The sequence below is a fragment of the Myotis yumanensis genome, unplaced genomic scaffold (genome assembly GCF_028538775.1).
Source record: "Myotis yumanensis isolate MYYU_CA2020_CCGP unplaced genomic scaffold, mMyoYum1.0.hap1 SCAF_21, whole genome shotgun sequence".
NCBI classification, from domain to species: Eukaryota; Metazoa; Chordata; class Mammalia; order Chiroptera; family Vespertilionidae; genus Myotis; species Myotis yumanensis.
This window is the reverse complement of record NW_027223772.1, coordinates 10,080,357-10,099,992: the sequence shown is the minus strand read 5'-3', so window position 1 is coordinate 10,099,992 and position 19,636 is coordinate 10,080,357. Positions and strand designations below refer to the sequence as shown.

Genomic DNA, 19,636 nt, shown 5'->3' with positions numbered 1-19,636 from the left:
ATGTATGCACATGTGGGGGTTCCATAAGAATAAAGGACCCTTGCTCTCCTGGAGTTGGCTTAGTGGTTGACAGTCGACCTATGAACCAGGAGGTCATAGTTCAATTCCCAGTCAGCAGGGCACATGCCCGATTGCAGGTTCGATCCCAAGTAGTGGACGTGCAAGAGGCAGCCCGTCGATGATTCTCTTTCATCACTGATGTTTCTCTCTCTCCTCCTCCTCCTTCTTTCCTCTCTGAAATCAATATAAAATATGTTTTTTAAAAATAAAAAGAATACGGGACCAAGGAGAAGTAGGGCAGTTAAGGCTTATATGCCACCTTGAGCTAAGGAGAGAGGATGTCGATTATGGTCTTGGACTTTAAAGGGCAACAAGACAATTCACATGGAGATGAAAAAGTAAATGTCTGGTAAGTAACTGTTTGCTGGACTTTCTTTAACAAGGGTCACAGAGAGGACTTTGATCAAAGGGCCTTCCTGGGTTCCTCCCTAGCACACTTAGCTCATGGTAAACTATAGCTATCTATAATAGCTTCCTTCCTGGAGCAGGTCCTCTCTAAATCCTTTTAGTAGTTGGGGGAAGGGAGGGGAGGTCAAATTTTTTATCTAAGTCTTTTGTTAATTAAAAATAACCAACTTAAAATAATCAATATTCCAAAAGCATATTTTGGGGTGAAAAACTCAACTTCTGACCCTTTACCTTCTTACCTTCTGTTATCTCATAAACAAAGCATCTCTAAGGGGTTCATTAATAAGAAATAAAGAATCCCTAGCCAGTTTGGCTCAGTGGATAGAGTATCAGCCTGTGGACCGTAAGGTCCCGGATTCAATTCCGGTCAAGGGCATGTACCTTGGTTGCAGGCTCCTCCCTGGCGCAGGCCCTGGTCAGGGCGCATACAGAAGGCAACCAATCAATGTATTTCTCTCACATCAATATTTCTCTCTGTCTTTCCCTCTCTCTTCCACTCTCTCTAAAAATCAATGAAAAAATAATCCCCGGGTAAGGATTAAATTTTTTTTTTAAAAAAAGGAAAATACAAACTACAGAAAACTACCTCTTTATTTTCAACCACACACCATAAGACACTAACAGTATTTTTTAAACCCATAAATATCTATAGGCTTATGATCTTCTAATAACACCTTTAAACAAACTTTATCAGGATTTATTCGGAGGGATTCACTTTTTTCCCTAGTTTTCATGAGCTTGCCTGAGATCAATTATTTCAATTATCATATAATTTAACCTCTAATGATCCTAGCGTTCTTCAGGTTGAACCAATCCCATTGATTAAAAATGTGACTATTATATGGCCTATGTTTTAAATATTAGAAGAAATTCCATCTTCATGTCACAAGTGTGACAGACACATCCAATGATAAGCTTGAGACAGGACAGAAAGAAGTTAAGAAAAACTCCCAACCAGGGGAATGAGGAAGTAGAAGCAACATCATAGGCCGATAAGCTGCTAGCTATGTCCTCTCATCAAAGCCCCCACCTCCACACATGGTCAAAGGGAAACAGTTTATGGCAGGAAACTCCTGTGGTGTTCACAGGAGTCATCAACAAGTACTGGCTAAAATCAGATTAATCCATGATGGAGGAAAAGATGACCAAAGACCAACGCCGAAGTCCATTATACCATCACTAGAGGACTGGTGCACAAATTTGTGCACAGGGCAGGCGTGTCCCTCAGCCCAGCCTGCACCCTCTCCAATCTGGGACCTCTTGGGGGATGTCTGACTGCTGGTCGGGCATCCCTCTCACAATCCGGGCCGGTTGGCTCCTAACCACTCTACCTGCCAGCCTGATAGCCCCCTAACCGCTCCCCTGCCAGCATCATTGACGACAAGTGCTCTCCTGCTGGCATGACAGTCCCCAACTGCCCTCCCCTGCAGGGCTGAGGGGACTGAGGAACTGAGGCTGGATGAGGTGGGGCTGAGGGGACTGGGCGCTGCCATCTTGTGAGGGTATGGCAGTCAACTAGCATATTCCCTCTTTATTAGATAGGATTACAATGAAAACTGACATTACAAGTAAAAGGGGGGGGCAGGTGGACAAACACCATGACACTTGCAGAAGGGACCATGTTGGGGACAAGACCCCCTCTCAACCCAAAGGCAAAGACAGAATTTGGTGCCACAAAGTTCAGAAACTGAAAACACATAAAATCCCAGGAACTAACTGACCACACAAGGCACAACTCACAAGTTCTTCATGTCCACTCAGACATGTATTGTTTCATGTCCATGCCCTATGAGACTTGCAACCAGGGGGCACCAGGTGGCAGCAGCCAATCCTGGCTCAACCCCCGATCCTGTCTCCAGGAACCCACATCCAGACCTCTTTCTTTCTCTACCTAAATAAAACTTGCTTTCGCTCTCCCTGGGATTCGTTCTTGAATTCTTTCCTACACAAGAGCCTTGAGGTTCCGGGCCATATAGGGGTGGCGGGACAGAACCCCTGGTTTGGAACCAGTCCAATGACAAGCTTACACAAACAGCTTCCTGGGTTAAAAAGGAATGCATTTCCAAAACACAGACATTCAACACTAACATAAAAATTTAAAAAAGAAAGAAAAAGAAGAGAATGTTAATGCATGGAGCTTAAATCTAAAATAATACAAAAGATAGGAGTTTTTCCCAGGTGTTGAGATATTTCACATATTTAGTTCAACAGTATATTTATTTTTCTCTCAAAAAGAAAAAAAGAAACTGGCCAGTGTGTTCGGTGGTTAGAGCATCAGCCCATGCACCAAAGGGCTGCAGGTCTGATTCCTGGTCAAGGGCACATGTCTAGATTGCAGGTTCAATCCCCACCCCAGTCAGGGAGTGTACGGGAGGCAACCAATTGATGTGTCTCTCTCACATTGATGTCTCTCTCTCTCTCTCTCTCAAAGCCAACGGAAATACTAGTAAAATCCTCAGGTGAGGATTAACAATAACAAAAAATTAAAAAAAGAAAGAAAAAGAAAAGCCAAAGAAATTTTCACCCAACCTTTAAGTATACATGGTACATGTAGGGCATCCTATTCAGAATGTTAAAATGTGGGAAAGTTTGTGTTATAGAATTGAAGAAGTAGAATCAGAGGCATCGCTCATTTTGCACTGGTCTCTGTGGGATTGCACAGTGGATCTAAATGAGTTCTTGATGATAGTCTTGCAGAAAAGGTAATTATGGATTAGAATAAAGAAGACACTTTTCCCAGAGTACAAAGCTAATAAGAGCCAGGAGCCCAGCCCTCTAACGTCTGCCATGTTGTAATGATCTAACCCCGAGTAGATCACACCATGTGGTGGAAGCATTCCAGTCCTGGCTTTCCTACTGGCCAGCATCTCCTGAATGTATATGTTCACTGCACAGATATTTACTGAGGTTTTTGTTTTGTTTTCTTATTTGTTTGCTTGTTTTTGTATGCCAATGCCTAGGAAAACACAGCTCACAATTTCTGCTCACTTTCCAGTGAAGGAAAAAAGAGACCAGAAGTCAGAACAAGGATCTGAGGAGGAGAATTTCACAGGGCAGCTCATGCTAGAGCTGACTCTTGGAGGACAGTAGATGAGATGGGGTTTTTTAAGACAAGTCATGGAACTTTCTGGGTTTCTGGTTCCTTAATTGTAAAAGCGGAGGCTGGACTAATTTTATCCCTTGGGCCTAAACTTGTATCATATGTGATCTTTCCTTAGCACCTCATCTTCATTACATTGGCCCCCTCTGACAACCAGAAACAAATTCTCCATCTCTCTCTGTTGCAATGCTTGCGCTGCCCATTAAATTCCAGTTTCCTGTTTGAGGTACACCTTTGATTCTGAGCTCAAAGAAAAGACTGACAGGCATAGAAGGACTTGCTTTATGCTGTTGTTTCATTGGTTGGGCATTTTCTCTCAGGAAAGGGTCTTTTTTACAATTACATAACATCAAAATTATTTTTTAAATACAGTAAACATAAACAGTTTCCATTAAGGAAATAAGTTCCCCATAATGTTAAGTAAGAACAGGATCTGAAATAAGGATAATAAGGAAGAAAGAAGTATTTGGAAATGGAGACACCAGAAAGAGAAGAGACAAAGTAGGTAATAACAGAAAGGGAGAGACACCTTTTATTCAGTGGTGTTCTCTGAACTAGAGCCTTACCTCCTTGGAACCCTTGATTCTATCTCTTTATTCATAATTAAACTTAACAGCTATATCCTCTCTTCCTCACTATTTGCTATCTATTGCTGTGTAACAATTAGCCCCCAAACTTGGCAGCTGAAACAATATTTATTGTCTCAAAAAATGCTGCCTTCATGCTTTTAAACTATAGAATTAAAGTTTAAAGAATTAACTTTTATTTGAAATTTCAGTTTAAGATATAAAAAAATAAAATATTAGGTGGCAAATATATATTGGTATATTCCTTTCATTTCCACTCTTTTTCAGAATAAAAACTTTGCAGTAAGATCTGCTGTCAGTTTCCCATCTCACTTAATTGCCTGGCTGGATGCTCCAGTCCCAAAGTCAGGGCCTCCAGGAAGGATCCTGAGACAGGCCATCCCCTGTAGTGTGCTTGTGGCATTCATGAATAACAAGTGATGGCGTGCATCTGTAAATTCCTAAAACAAAGTAAGCACATTAGCAGTACATTTCAGTGGCACCACTAAAATATATAAATACAAGACAGGGATGTGTGGCCCTGGTAAGAGTGGCAAGTACAGTGATGGCTGTACAAAGAAGGCTTTGCCATTTCAGGTCAAGAACTTGAACAGGTCCCGGCAGTTTTGGCTCAGTGGACAGAGCGTAGGCCTGTGAACAGAAGGGTCCCGGGTTCGATCCCGGTCAAGGGCATGTACCTTGGTGCAGGCTCTTCCCCAGCCCAGGCCCTTGTCAGGGTGCGTACAGGAGGCAACCAATTGATGTATTTCTCTCACATCGATATTTCTCTCTGTCTTTCTCTCTCTCTTCCGCTCTCTCTAAAAATAAATGGAAAAATATCCTCAAGTAGGATTAAAAAAAATAACTTGAACAGGCTCAGTGGTTGGGGTAGGTAGAATCAACTCAAGAGAGAAGCAGCAGCAAGAGGCAGAGTGGAAAGGAAAAGAAGTAGATGAGCGTGGGGCCAGAGAAAGTGAGTTTGAGTGTGTTCAATGCACATATGCATGTATGCTCACAGGACCAAATGCTGATGTCCCTTCCCCACCTATTTTATGTTTCTTATAATAATTTATGTATGACAGGTTAGGAGAGAGAAATAATTCTTTAAAACATCAAAAAGAAATATTCATTTTATTTCTTATTCTGATATCATGTTACACAGTCTTTGACTAAAAATATGAAAAGTAAATATTACATTAGCTAATAATATAGTCAATTTAAGGCAATAAGCCTCGATTGTGCACCTTCAGATGCACCTGCTCCACCCTACCATAGGCCCTAGGACAACAAAGAACTAAAACCACAGTTCCTGCTCCTGAAAGACATTCAGTCTTCCAGGATATCAGACAGGCAAACCAACAATTATAAACAGTGTAGTAAGTGTTACTGTATAATTAAGGGAAATGCTAGTGGATATGGAAATACTAAGACAGGTTCCCAACTCAGCCCCAACAAGGTGATTTAAAAGGTTTATGAGGAGGAGAGAGAACAGAGTTCCAGGCAACAGGAATTGCATGTCACAGGCTCTAACAGCATGTACTTCAGGCACAGTTAGTAATCTGACCTGGCTACCATGAATGTGGTGTAGTTGTGAGGAATTAAACAAGAAATGAGGCGGGACAGGTAGGCAGGGGATCAGTAAAGTTACACCTCCCCAGTGAATCCCAAATTCCTCTTAATCTTTGGTAAAACCAGGTTGTCATCCCTAAATAATGGTAGAGTCGTGAAGGATTCAGACTCTGAAGAATAAGTTTACACATGAAAAACAGTACGTGTGCTAATATGAAACTGGGAAATAAAAATTATTTAATTATTAAATCCATTTTATACTGAATTAAAAATGAGGTTATGATAATCATCTGGGAGTTTCTACCCTCTAACACAAAGAATTATATTCCCAACAGATCTGCATGTGTGTGTGTGTGTGTTTATCTATACAAACATACATAAACATACATAAACAATAAAGGATGCCATTTTGTAATGGAGCAAAGAATATACATTTAAAAAGTTGTTTTGTGAAATACAGAAAACAGGTTTATAATTTAAAGCTCTGTATTTTATTAAACAATGCAGACTAAAGATATCATTAGAAGTTTGTGTTTTGAGAGAGCATGCTTTGGATTCTTACCATATGCTAAGATAAAAGGATTCCAGCAAGTTTTTGCCAATAGTTGACCAATTGTGGGAAATCTTTCAATGATTGTACTTGAATCCTGTAAAAGAAAATTATGCTTTGGTCAGTAAAAGGGCCCTATATCACTCAGAAAGACTGAACTGACACTATGGCTTGAGGGAACTTGAATGCTTCTTGTTTTAGTATATATATTTCAGAAAAGTAAGGAAAATAGAATTAGAAAAGATCTTTCAGTATGTTCTTCAAATAAAGGTTAACAAGCAACTGTTAGGTCTGATCAAATAATCGAATGGATACCCTCTCCCCTGGGAACTGACCTGTAGGTCATTTCACAACCAACATTCCCTTTTGCCTAGACCACATTCCACTTGCTAAGACCATTATCTTTCCCCTGGGGACTCTCCCAGAGAATTCTCCGCCCAGAAAAGCCCGTCTAGAGTCCTTTAAAATCTCTGACTCCCCATCCCTGGATGCTGGTGCCATTTTGGGGCTCAGCCCATCTGGTTTTCCAGATAACCTAATAAATTCATGATTCTTTACCACTTTGGCCTCATGCGTTCCTCCTTCGGCAACCCTAACAACAACCACCATTGTTCATCCTTAAACCAGGTCACCAACACTAAGTAAGATGTACAGCACATTTAGTAAAATCAATTTTGTTACCAAATTAACTCCACTTTATTCATACTTAACAGTCAGGAAATGCCACTTTATTTAAAAATAACAAAGGCCACATAACAGTGAAAAAACATTATGGGTGATTAATATCTTTATAATTTCTTATCTTTATCCTGGAGTTTTTTTCTAACAAAATAAAAGATGATCCTAACTGAGCTCCAGAAGGGCTATTTCAAAGAAGGTTTAAGAGGACAAAAACTCTGGAACTTATATAAAGAAATAAAAGCAGCCAAAGCATAAAGATATTTATCTATGTTTATTACTACTTTGATTACTATATGCTAAATGGCACCAGACTCAGTCTACAACAATCTAAAACCTGAGACAAAAATCGGCCAACTAAATAGAAAACAGCTTAAGATTTAAAAATATGCATGCTGTTGTACAGTGGCCTTTTCCCACTTCTTTATCTTTCAAATAAAGTTCAAAAATGAGACCAAACTGAGATAATGTGCACACAGGGTGAAATGATAAGCATTTCCTACTGCTGCAGCAATAAATTCTTCACACTGTCTCAGCATCAAGGCCAGTCTTAGACTTCCTGGGACCACTTTAAGATCAAGTTACAGAAGTCTTATTATAAAAAACAATTTTAAAATTAGCATTGGTTGTTCATACAGACTGCATCTTTCTTTGCAGGGTCAAAAGACATATGAACTCATACCATCGATATGAATTATCCTTCAAATTTCCTACTCGCTTCTATGATTATGGGAGTAAAAGTATAACACAAGAATGTCTATGTTGAATCACACTTTTGCTTTGCATCTTGAAGTGAGACAATAAGTATAAAACAAATAATATTTTGATAATATAAAAATACATTAATTTACAAATATATCTATTAGAATAAAAACAAATCATACCAAAATAAAAATATAATTGTAAAGACACTCAAAATCTTAATATTTACCAGAAAAGGCCACTTAAAATATTTAAAAGAAGATATCTTAATAATATCACTTTTTGGTAGAGCCCACTTTAAAACAGGATTGAGGAAAAGGTAAGCATTTCAGTAAACTCTTCAATATTTAAGAGAGTCAAAGGCCTTTAAAAGAATCCCAATTATTACCTGACAACAAGTGCCCAAGTTTTATTTATTAAAAAACAATCTGACGGTCAGGAAGTCTTATATGACAATATAACTAATCAAGAAGAATAGACGAAGTCATAATGAGTCAGAGACCATTATGGTAATACAGACAGGAAACCACTTCCTGTCTGTATTACCTAAGGGTAAAATTCGTCTTTCTACTCCTTCAGTACAGTAGGTCAATAACACAAATTCCTGACCTTGGATAAAATTAAGGCTTGGTGAAATCTGGTAAAGAGTCTCTGCTGGCATTAATTTTGGTCCACTACTTACCATTTCTTTTAAGGTTTCATAAATCTGCCTCAGGAACTCCTGGAACTGAGGTAGGTGATGGCAGATGTCTTGCTGGATTTCCAAAATGGAGGCCTGGCCCCACACAGACAGCTTCCGCATCCAAAACTGATAATCAGAAGGAAGTCCTACTGAATCTTGAGCCATCTCAAAAAAGGGGCAAAGGTGATGTACCTTCACTGTGGCCTGTTAAGCACTGAAGGAAACAGTAAGCACATATCAAATCTGTAAGAAAGGGGGAAAATGAAACATTTTTTATTGATGACACTATTATAAATGTCCCCACTTTTCCCTGTTTGCCCGCCTCCCCCAGACCCTGTCCTCTCCCTTCAGCCCTCATCACACTATAGTCGGTGTCTATGGGCTATGCATATATGTTCTTTGGCTAATCCCTTTACCTTCTTTCATCCAGTCCTCCCCACCCACCTCCTCTCACATCTGTCAGTCTATTCCACGTATCCATGCCTGTGGTTCTATTTTGTTCATCAGTTTAATTTGTTCACTAGATGCCACATGTGAGATCATATAGTGTTTGATAATCATCTCCAGGTCCATCCATCTATACTAATAAAAGGATAATATGCTAATTAGACTGGATATCTTCCGGACGTCCTTCTGGACAAAGCCATGGTGACGGGGCCGAGGCAGAGGCAGTTAGGGGTGATCAGGCCAGCATGGGAGAGCAGTTAGGGAGATCAGGCCAGCAGGGGAGAGCAGTTAGGGAGATCAGGCCAGCAGGCAGGTGAGCAGGTAGAAACCAGCGGTCCCGGATTGTGAGAGGGATCCCTGCGGAATTAGACCTAAACCGGCAGTCAGACATCTCTCGAGGAGTCCCAGAGTAGAGAGGGTGCAGGCTGGGCTGAGGTACTCCTCCACGTGCTCGAATTTCATGCACCAGGCCTCTAGTGCTGTCATAAAAGGTAAGAGCTCCTTTATTTTTACAGCTGAGTAGTATCCCATTGTGTAAATGTACCAAAGCTTTTCTATCCACTCATCTACTGATGAGCACTTGGACCGTTTCCAGATCTTAGCTATTATAAATAATGCTGCTATGAACATAGGGGTGCATGTATTTTGAATTGGTGTTTCGGGATTCTTAGGATATAGTACCAGAAGTGGAATCTCTGTGTCAAAAGACAGTTCCATTTTTAATTTTTTGAGGAACCTCCATACTGTTTTCCAAAATGGCTGCACCAATCCATATTCACACCATATTGCACTAGGGTTCCCTTGTCTCCATATCCTCTCCAGCACCTGTTGTTTGTTGATTTATTGATGGTAGCCATTCTGGCAGCTGTGAAGTCAGATCAGATCTCATTGTAGTTTTAATTTGAATCTCTCAGATGATTAGTGACTGTGAGCATTTTTTCATATGTTTATTGGCCATCTGTATGTCCTCTTTGGAGAAGTGTCTATTCAGGTCCTTTGTCCATTTTTTTTTATTGGATTGTGTGTCTGCTTGGTATTGAGCTATATACGTTCCATATACACTGAATGGCCAGATTATTATGACCATTTGACGTTTGTAGGCAAATTAGCTATAATTTTGCCCTGAAGTTGCTAGAGGGCCAGACCATTATAAATAGGGAAGCAGGCTGTTTACCACGATAGAAGTGATTTTTTTCTGATGAGTAAACAACGTGATTTAACAGCCTTTGAATGTGGGATACACACATACACACACACACACACACACTGAGTGGCCAGATTATTATGACCATCCCATCAGTACTTCGTTGGACCACCTTTTTTCTTTTTTTAAATATATTTTATTGATTTTTTTTTTTTTTCAGAGAGGAAGAGAGAAGGATAGTTAGAAACATCGATGAGAGAGAAACATTGAACAGGTGCCTCCTGCACACCCCCTACTGGGGATGTGCCCACAACCAAGGTACATGCCCTTGACTGGAATCGAACCGGGGACCCTTCAGTCCATAGGCCGACGCTCTATCCACCGAGCCAAACCGGTTAGGGCAAGCCACCTTTTGCCTTCAATACTGCAGCGATTCTTCTCGGCATTGACTCCACAAGATGTTGAAAGGTGATGCAAGAAATCTGACACCATGCCTGATGAATAGCACTGTCCAGTTCTGTGAGATTTGATGGTTGTGGAACCAGCTGCCTGATGGCTCTTTTAACTTCGTCCCACAAATGCTCCATTGGATTGAGATCTGGTGATTGTGGGGGCCACCTAAGCAAGGTAAAGTCTCCCTCATGTTCTTGAAACCACTCCTGCACAATACGAGCACCATGGCATGGCGCATTGTCTTGTTGGAAGAAGCCATCTCCATTGCGATACACCATCAATATGATAGGATGAACTTGATCAGGAATGATACTTAGGTATGTTGTGCTATTCAGACATTGTTCCACATGAATTAAAGGGCCCAAATCATGCCAGGAAAACATGCCCCAAACCATAACACTGCCCCCACCAGCTTGAAGGGTTGTACTCATGCATGTGGGGTGCATGCTTTCATGCTGTTTCCGCCAAATTCTCACTCTGCCATCTGCATGATGCAACTGGAAACGTGATTCATTAGACCACATGACTTTTTTCCAATGCTCAACTGTCCAATTCTTGTGTTCCTGTGCGAATTGGAGACGTTTTATCTTGGTAACTGCAGACAACAAAGGTGTTTGAACAGGCCTTCGGCTTCCATATCCCATACGATGCAGTTACGGCTAATCTGCCTACAAATATCAGGTGGTCATAATAATCTGGCCACTCATAATAATATATATCCCATGTTCAAAGGCTGTTAAATCGCATTGTTTACCCATATCTTCAGAAAAAAATCACTTCTACTGTCGTGGTAAACAACCTGCTTCCCTATTTATAATGGTCTGGCTCTCTAGCAACTTCAGTGCGAAATTATAGCTAATTTGCCACTCAGTGTATATTTTAGAAATTAGCCCCTTATCAGAGGCCCGGTGCACAAATTTGTGCACAGGTGGAGTCCCTAGGCCTGGCTGGGGATCACGGCCATCTTGCCCAGTCCCGATCAGGGTCTGCTGGCCGGGGGAAGGAACAAGGGGGAGGGATCATGGGAGGGTTCCTGGTCAGCCCCAATGGGGCAATCGGGGTGGCCAGCTGGAGGGAGGGGCTGGCCAGGGGGAGGTACCATGGGAGGTTGGCCACCCGGCCGGGCAGAGGGACCTGCTGGGGGGAGGGACTGCGGTAGGTTGGCAGGCTGGGGGGAGGGGCCACGGGAAGTTGGCCAGCCCCGTGAGGTTGGCCAGCTGGGGAGAGGGGTCACAGTAGGTTGGCTGTGGGAGCGCACTGACCACCAGGGGGCAGCTCCTACATTGAGCATCTGCCCCCTGGTGGTCAGTGTGCATCATAGCGACTGGTCAACCAGTCATTCCAGTCGTTCAGTCATAACGGTCGCTTAGGATTTTATATATATAGATATCATTGGCAAATATATTCTGTCATACAGTTGGTTCTCTTTTCATTTTGTTGATGGTTTTTCGGGGGTTTTTGCTGTGCAAAGCTTTTTAGCTGGATGTAGTCCCATTTGTTTTTTTCCTGTTTCCCTTGGCAACAATATATGAGAGGTGAGATTTTATTGCCTATGTCTTTGTCCAGGATTTTTATGGTTTCGTGACTCACATTTAAGTCCTGCATCCATTTTGAGTTTATTCTTGTATGTGGTGTAAGTTGGTGGTCTAGTTTCATTTATTTGCATGTACCTGTCTAATTTTCCCAACACCATTTATTAAAGAGACTGTCTTTACTCCATTGTATGCTCTTGTCAATTATTAATTGGCCATAAAGGCATGGGATGATTTCTGGGCTCTCTGTTCTATTCCATTGATCTACATGCCTGTTTTTTCTGTCAGTACCAGGCAGTTTTATTACAATGGCTTTGTAGTATAATTTGATATATGGTATTGTGATGCCTCCAACTTTGTTCTTCTTTCTCAAAATTGCTGCAGCTGTTTTGGGTCTTTTTTGATTCCATATAAATTTCTGGAATGTTTGTTCTAGATCTGTGAAATATGCCACTAGTATTTTAATAGGAATTCCATTGAATCTATTGATTGCTTTGGGTAGTATGGACATTTTAATTTTAATGATGTTAATTCTTCCCATCCATGGAACAAGGTATATGCATCTACTTATTTGTATCTCCCTCAATTTCTCTTTTCAATGTCCTATAGTTTTCCAAGTACAGGTCTTTTACCTCCTTGGTTAAATTTATTCCTAGGTACCTTATTTGTTGTTGTTGTTGTTGTTGTTGTTTTAATGGTAAATGGGATTGTTTTCTTAGTTTCTTTTTCTGATAGCTCATTATTGGTGTATAAAAATGGAAAACGAAACATTTTAAAAAGAATATTTTATTGGTGCCTTTAAATTCACTGATGAGTAAAAAGGGGATTACTAGGAACTAAAATAGCATGCTTTCTGTGGAGTCATTTTGAATTATTTTTAAATGTGTCACCCAGCTGTAGCTCCAATCATTACCATCTGAACTTTTTATCATGAGTAATATCATTACACTAAAAGTCATTATACCTCCACAGGCACATGCTAATTATGTACAAAAAGCACAGCTGATAATACTTTGTATTTTCTTTTTAAGATTGAGCTATTTTTAAATGTTCAGAATATGAAATTCCTTTGTGTATTTTAATGTAGTGGGAAATCAAAAACATCTATGGGCATTTAATAGTCTGTGTCTAAGAAATGTTTTTGAAGTTTTAGCTTTATGTGCATTTCTGGCTTCTCATAGGTGTAAAAAAATCTCTATGCATTACTGTCTAATGAATTTTCTTCCCAGTTTCTCTTTCTTAGAAAAAAGGAAAAGAATTTATTTCACATGTATTGATTTGAACAATCTGCTTAAAGACTGCTGTATATGCTTGATCTCATTGACAAGACAAAAATCATATTTTAGTAAAATATGATAAACTCCAATTATTGAGGGGGTGTACTAGTCCTAAGTGACAGAAAATAAAACCTCATAACCTTGACTTACCATACCTGAAGTGCATATTAAATAGAACAGAGGAGTCAGGCAGCGAGCATGTGCCTCAGGCAGAGCTGGGGAAGTAACTCCAGGTGCTCCACTACCATCCCAGCCTCCTGGCCTCCTCACCATGGAAGCACACCAGGCAGAGAAGGGATGGCTGCTTCAACAGGTGTAGGCCTTTAAAGACATACTTTCCTAGGCAGGGATAACACAGCTATCTAATTTCAAAAGACTACTCTGTAAGTGATGAGCTTAAATCCTCATCGGCAAGGAATAACAGATAAAATGCTGCCGATTAAATGTCAAAAACATCAACAAAGGAGGTTCTTATCACTAAAAAAGAAAAAAAATTAAAAGATTGTGTAACTGCCCTGGCCAGTGTGCCTCAGTTGGTTGGAGCGTGGTCCCGTACACCGAAAGGTTTCCTCCCTTTCTCCCTTCCTTCCTTCCTTTCCCTCTTCTCTCTCTCTCTTTCTTTCTCTCTCTCTCTCTCTCTCTCTCTCTCTCTCTCTCTCTCTCTCTCATCTTTTCCTCTCTCCCTTCCTCCCTCCCTCCTCTCTCTCTAAATTCAATAAAAACATATCCTCAGGTGAAGATTTAAAAAAAAAGATTTGTGCAATTTGGTTGCTGTACAAAAAATTTCTAGACCAGGAAGATTAAAGTTTTAAAATGGTACTAAAATTTTAATTTTAAAAAAGGTTCATGTTTAAATGGGGGGGGGGGGGGAGGGAAGCTTTAAGAATAGAGGGAATATATGCATATTGTCAAATCGCATATAATAGCCAAAAATGATTCTTCCCCTTCTCTTATTGTCCTCCTCATCCAGTCATCACCAATACCTGTCAATTCTATCTCCCTAATTTTATTGCTCTCCACTTTATTGCGCTTCCAGAAACTGCACTTTCATCAGCACTGAGACAAGACTTCCACCAGTGAATCATAATCTTTTTCCACCAGCCAAAAGATTATGATTCACTAAAGACTCAGATGGTGGTTAGCATTTTTTAGCAATAAAGTATTTTTAATTGCACACTTAATAGACCACAGTGTAGTGTAAACATAACTTTCATATACACTGAGAAACCAAAAAATTCGTGTAACGCGCTTTATTGCGATATTCACTTTACTGCAGTGGTCTGGAACCAAATCCACAATATTTCCTAAGTACACCTGTATGTGTGATTTGATTCGATCTCATCCACTTCTTTTCACTTCTACTGCCTCCATCCCATCCCATCCCCATCCATGTCTTCACCTGCTCCTCTCAAATTTATTCTCAATGACAAAAACAACTCCATTAACACAACTGACAGAAACAACTTTTCCAAATGTATATCTGACCCAGCATATTCCTGCTTAAATTCTCCCATTCCCTCCCAATAACTTCCTTGCAAAGAAACCCTAACTCCTTGTAAAATGAAAAATCCCAGCTCCTTACCAGAGTCTCTTAGGTCCTGCAAATGCAGATCCAGCAACCCTCCGGTCTCCCATGTTCCTCTCCCCAGCTGAACCCAGTCCAGTCCAGGTCTCTCATCTGTTCCCCCAACAAACCAAACCACTCCCCGCTTCCAGATCTTTCTGCTGATTTCTCCACAGCTATTATATTGGTAATTAACCTGCATCCATGTATTCACTTAGTTACTGCTTCCTCAGGGGATTAGTATGTAAATTCCTTGTCTCCCTAAAATTGCCACATGTCTGGCAAACAATAAATACTAAATGAAGAAATGAATAATTCACTGATATTTTTCAACTATAATTCTGAGCCAAATGCCGTAACAAAATGCTTTTCCAGATAAAGCATTTTAATTTTTTTATCTCTATAATTCTATTATCTATCCAGTGGTCATTCAATAAGTTCTTCATTTTACAGAAGCACCGAGAGATTATGTAATTGCCCAAAGATTACATAAAAGCCCCCCCAAAAATGTAAAGTATTTTTATGTTATCTATGTTAAACTTAATCATTAATATCCCATTTTAGAAATACAGCTTTTACATACACATATTTACTATGCTCTTGGGAATATATTAAATACTTTATGCATCTAACTAATTTAATCCTCACAACAACCCTATGAAATAGGTAGTTATCATTTTACAGAAGCACCGAGAGATTATGTAATTGCCCAAAGAGTACATAAAAGCCCAAAGGAAGTAACTGCTAGTAAACAGCAGAGCTACAATTGTGGAACTTGAATTCAGAGGGTCTGGCTCTAAAGTCGATGCCCTTAAATAAAGAACTAAACTGAAGAAACAAATTGATAAATTTGTTATATATTTCACATGGCTCTAGGTGCAAATCAGTTCAGATATTTGGAGACACTGAATTGAAGAACTTTTTTTTCATTTTTTTAAATTAACATACAATTGAATTATAACATTACTTCCAGATGTACAACCTAATGATTCAATATTTGTATTTATTATGAGATGATCACCACAATAAGTCTAGCTAACATCTGTCATCATAGTTACAAAAATTTTTTCTTGTGATGACAACTTTTAAGATCTATTCTTGAACAACTTTTGAATATGTAATACAGTATTAGCTATAATCACCATGTTATATATTGCCACCACTTATTTGTTTTATAACTGAAATAAAATGAAGAGCTTTTTGATAGAAAAGAAACATTTTATCATAACAAAATTACAAACAACCTTTTGCTTAGCAATGGAAATATATCCGCTTGTTTTAAATGGCAACAGTTTTGGGGATCATGCAGTGCAGGTACAGATGTTCTACGCCACAGCTAGTCTGGGGAGGGCACATTGGGGGGAGGAGTTGGGGCGCAGGAGATGGTAGTGGTCAGGAAGCGGTGGTGCCTTGGTTGTGATGGTAGCAGTGGGAAAGCTGCACGCATTTAGTAACCAGTAGCCAAGGATATTGAACATGTTGCAATGCACTGAGACGGACAGCAGCTACAAAGAAAAATGGAATTCCCCACAAGAAACACTGACTTGACTGGAATACCATGAATAGGCATCTGGTGTTGCACATTTCTCCTCCTTTCTTTTGGTTTAGCTCCTTACACTCATTTAGGAAAGTATCTCTCCTCTATTCCCCAAGTCTTGGTGGGTCTATTAATCAAAAAACCTTGTGCCATCAGCCAAGGGTGGGACGCTAATTCAGGTTAGGCAAACTAGACACTGCTGGGAATACGGACCTTGAGTAGACTGACATAGGGTGGAAGTAAGTCATTCAGAGACTCTTTGTCTAGATCCCTGGAGCTACCCTATGTTATGTGCTTCTCTCTCTATTTCTATTATCTATCCAGCAGCCTTCCAATAAACCTTCTTTTACACCTTTTATTCCCCTTAAATTAACCACTGCTAATTTCTCTGATTTTTAATCAAAGAACAAAAACAACTGATACAGCCTGAAACTAATACAGTGCCTGATACAAACTGATACCAGATAGTGGGCTACAGTCAATAGACCTTTGAAGACAGGATGGAAATTTAGGACTGGTTGCTGGCCCAAGTCAGGGAAAATGGGAGTGGAACTCCTGTTCGTATTAGGGAATTAGAAACCAGAAGTCCACAGAACAAGAAGGTAATACAGATTATAGGGTATCACCTGAAATCGGGGCCCCTGACTCATGTTCCTCCAGTAGGAATGACCAAGTGAAAGCCACTGGACTATAAAAAGAACAATGCCACACATCTGGTGATTCAGAGAACCCCACCTCCACAACTGAGGGGCCAAAGGGCCCTCAATAATATTAGACTATCATAAACATAATCAAACGGTGACTCCAACTCAAACTGCATTTTCAGTGCCGGGCCTAACTGGAGAAAATTAATACCATCCTTGGCACCTAGAAAGCAGTGATGAGCCAGTAAATGCATTTCTCCATTGTGATAAACTGAAGACATGAGAAAGTAGCTTCCTTTCACCTGCCTAAGGGATATCAACTCAGGACACAGCACATTACAATGGTCCACCACACTGAAGCTATCAGGCTAATAGAACCGGGAGAGTAAGAAGATACAGGCCTTGCATGCATTTCAGATGGTGGGATATAAATCCCACAAACAGAGGGCCTCCACTTTAAGAAGTTTCTTGTGATCCAATGGTCCGTGTCAAGTCAGGATATGCCCTTAAATGAGGATACACAAGAAACAAGTACCAGTGGTTGCCTCCAGTGTGGAGACCTAGGTAGCTGAATAAGTGCAGAAAAAGAACTTCAGTTTTACAGTGTACTTTTTTGTACCTTTTCAATTAAATGTCATGTACATTAATTACTTACTCAAAAATAATAAACATAAAAATAAAGTAAATGATAACTGTGCCTTTTATACCTGCTAAGAGGAAAAATGCTTGGCTGATAGTTCAGGGATTCTGAAGGCAACACATATTGCACAGGTTTTAGACCTTTATAAGCTTCTACCCATTTGCCTCCCAATGAGAAAATATGGGTAGGGCCCAGACCAAGAGTCACTGCACTGAAGAGTGCTTCAGAGTCAATGCTGAAGCACTCTTCTACTCAGCTCTTTGACCCAGCAGATCCAATCCTATAAAATAAAAGGCTAATATGCAAATTGACTGGACGGCAGAACGACCGGTTGCTATGACGTTCACTGGCCACCAGGGGAAAATGCTCAACCAGAAGTAGGGCTCACAGCTGGTGAATGCAGTGGCGGTGGCGGGAGCCTCTCCCACCTCCATGGCAGCACTAAGGATGTCCAACTGCCAGCTTAGACCTGCTTCCCCTGCGGGGAGTGGGCCTAAGCCATCAGTCAGACATCCCCTGAGGGCTTGCAGACTGTAAGATGGCGAATCTCATGCACTGGGCCTCTAGTACTGTTTAAAGCAGCGGTCCCCAACTGGGGGTCTGTGGACCACTGGTGGTCCGTGAGGTCTGAAAGGTTGGCGACTGCTGGTTTAAAGCACATGTGAAAGGTCTGTATTCTGGGAAGAGCTATGGCGGGCCTCACTCACTGGACTGATCTTCCAAGCGACAAAGCCAGGTGTGCCCAGTAGCAATCTACCATCATGTCCAAATTATGCCTGTTGGTCAAAATGCATAAGTGAGGTTTCTGGACACTATTTGCATAAGTCTTGCTTGCACTGTCATATAATACTTAAAAATTCCCTTCCCTTTCATTTTTCTCTGCCCTACTACTGCATAGGGAGTATATTATTAGTAGACAAATTTTCTAAAGTCTGTAATTCACAGAACAAAACAGACATGGGAAGAGGAACTAACATTAGCCAAATTCCAAGACATGAAGCTAGGTACATTAACCAGGCATTACTGCGGGTTACCTCCCTTTCTTAAGGAAGAGAGAGCTAAATTATGTTAGTTGGAAATGTTTTAAAAATTCTGCGTGTAGCCTTTGCAGTTTGGCTCAGTAGATAGAGTTTTGGCCTATAGACCAAAGGGTCCCGGGTTCCAGTCAAGGACATGTACCTCGGTTGCAGGCTCCTCCCCAGCCCAGGCCCTGGTTGGGGCTCGTGCAGGAGGCAACCAATCGAAGTGTTTCTCTTGCATCGATATTTCTGTCTTTCCCTCTCTCTTCTACTCTCCCTTAAAATCACTGAAAAAATATCCTCAGGTGAGGATTTAACAACAAAAAAAAGTCTACGTGTGTAAAACAGTAGGTTTAAATGTTCTGAGTAACTAAAGGTAGTAGATATGAATGTTACTATTAATGACATTATCCATTATTCCACCTATGACACAGATACTCACCTTTATTGGACCCCCTCGCTTCTGCTTATTCCTTCTTTACAAACAAAACATTACACTGTCCCCAATACTTTGAATACTTCTATATATAAGCTTAATGCCCTAGAACCTCTAGTTAAGCAGACCCTGACATCCTTACAAACTTCCAACGATCAACTACAACACCTTGCCTACGTACCCAATGCTGGGTCGATCGCAGTTCGTGCAGACATTGATAAACTCCACACCACTGTCAACTAGGTGACACCCTTCTTTCACTTTGGAGAACTGTACCCTGCAATCCAGATTGGAAACTCATCAACCCCATCTCGTGGATTCAACATGGACTTGCATCAATAAGAGACTGAGCTCCTTGCTGCAGCGTATTAGACCACCTCCGTGTATCTCTGTCAGCGAGTGTCTCCAGGTGGCCTGCCAAGGACTGAAACCCATCAGTTCTCTGGTAAATAAACCTGTGTGATTTCTTGCATTGTTTATCCCCAGTGTCTTCTCTCTTCTTAGTGTTTGGTTAAGCTCAGCCATATTAATTAATAGTAAGTACCCTTTGACGTCTGTATTGGTATATCCAAATGAGGCGCTGTGGGTCACCTGTGCATACGTTCCTATAGATAATTGGAACAGTTTT

General features: G+C 40.6%; 1 protein-coding gene across 3 annotated transcripts in view; it reads right to left on the bottom strand.

The window, feature by feature from the left end:
* Positions 1-19,636, bottom strand: part of FANCC (FA complementation group C) — a 277,702-nt gene that overhangs the window by 152,732 nt on the left and 105,334 nt on the right. For all 3 annotated transcript variants that reach the window (XM_070400943.1, XM_070400942.1, XM_070400944.1), the window contains 2 exons: positions 8,316-8,558; positions 6,266-6,350 (listed from right to left, as the gene is read on the bottom strand). In XM_070400943.1, coding sequence (XP_070257044.1) covers positions 6,266-6,350; positions 8,316-8,480 — 250 coding nt within the window. In that variant the 5' untranslated portion in view covers positions 8,481-8,558. The remainder of the gene's footprint in view (positions 1-6,265; positions 6,351-8,315; positions 8,559-19,636) is intronic.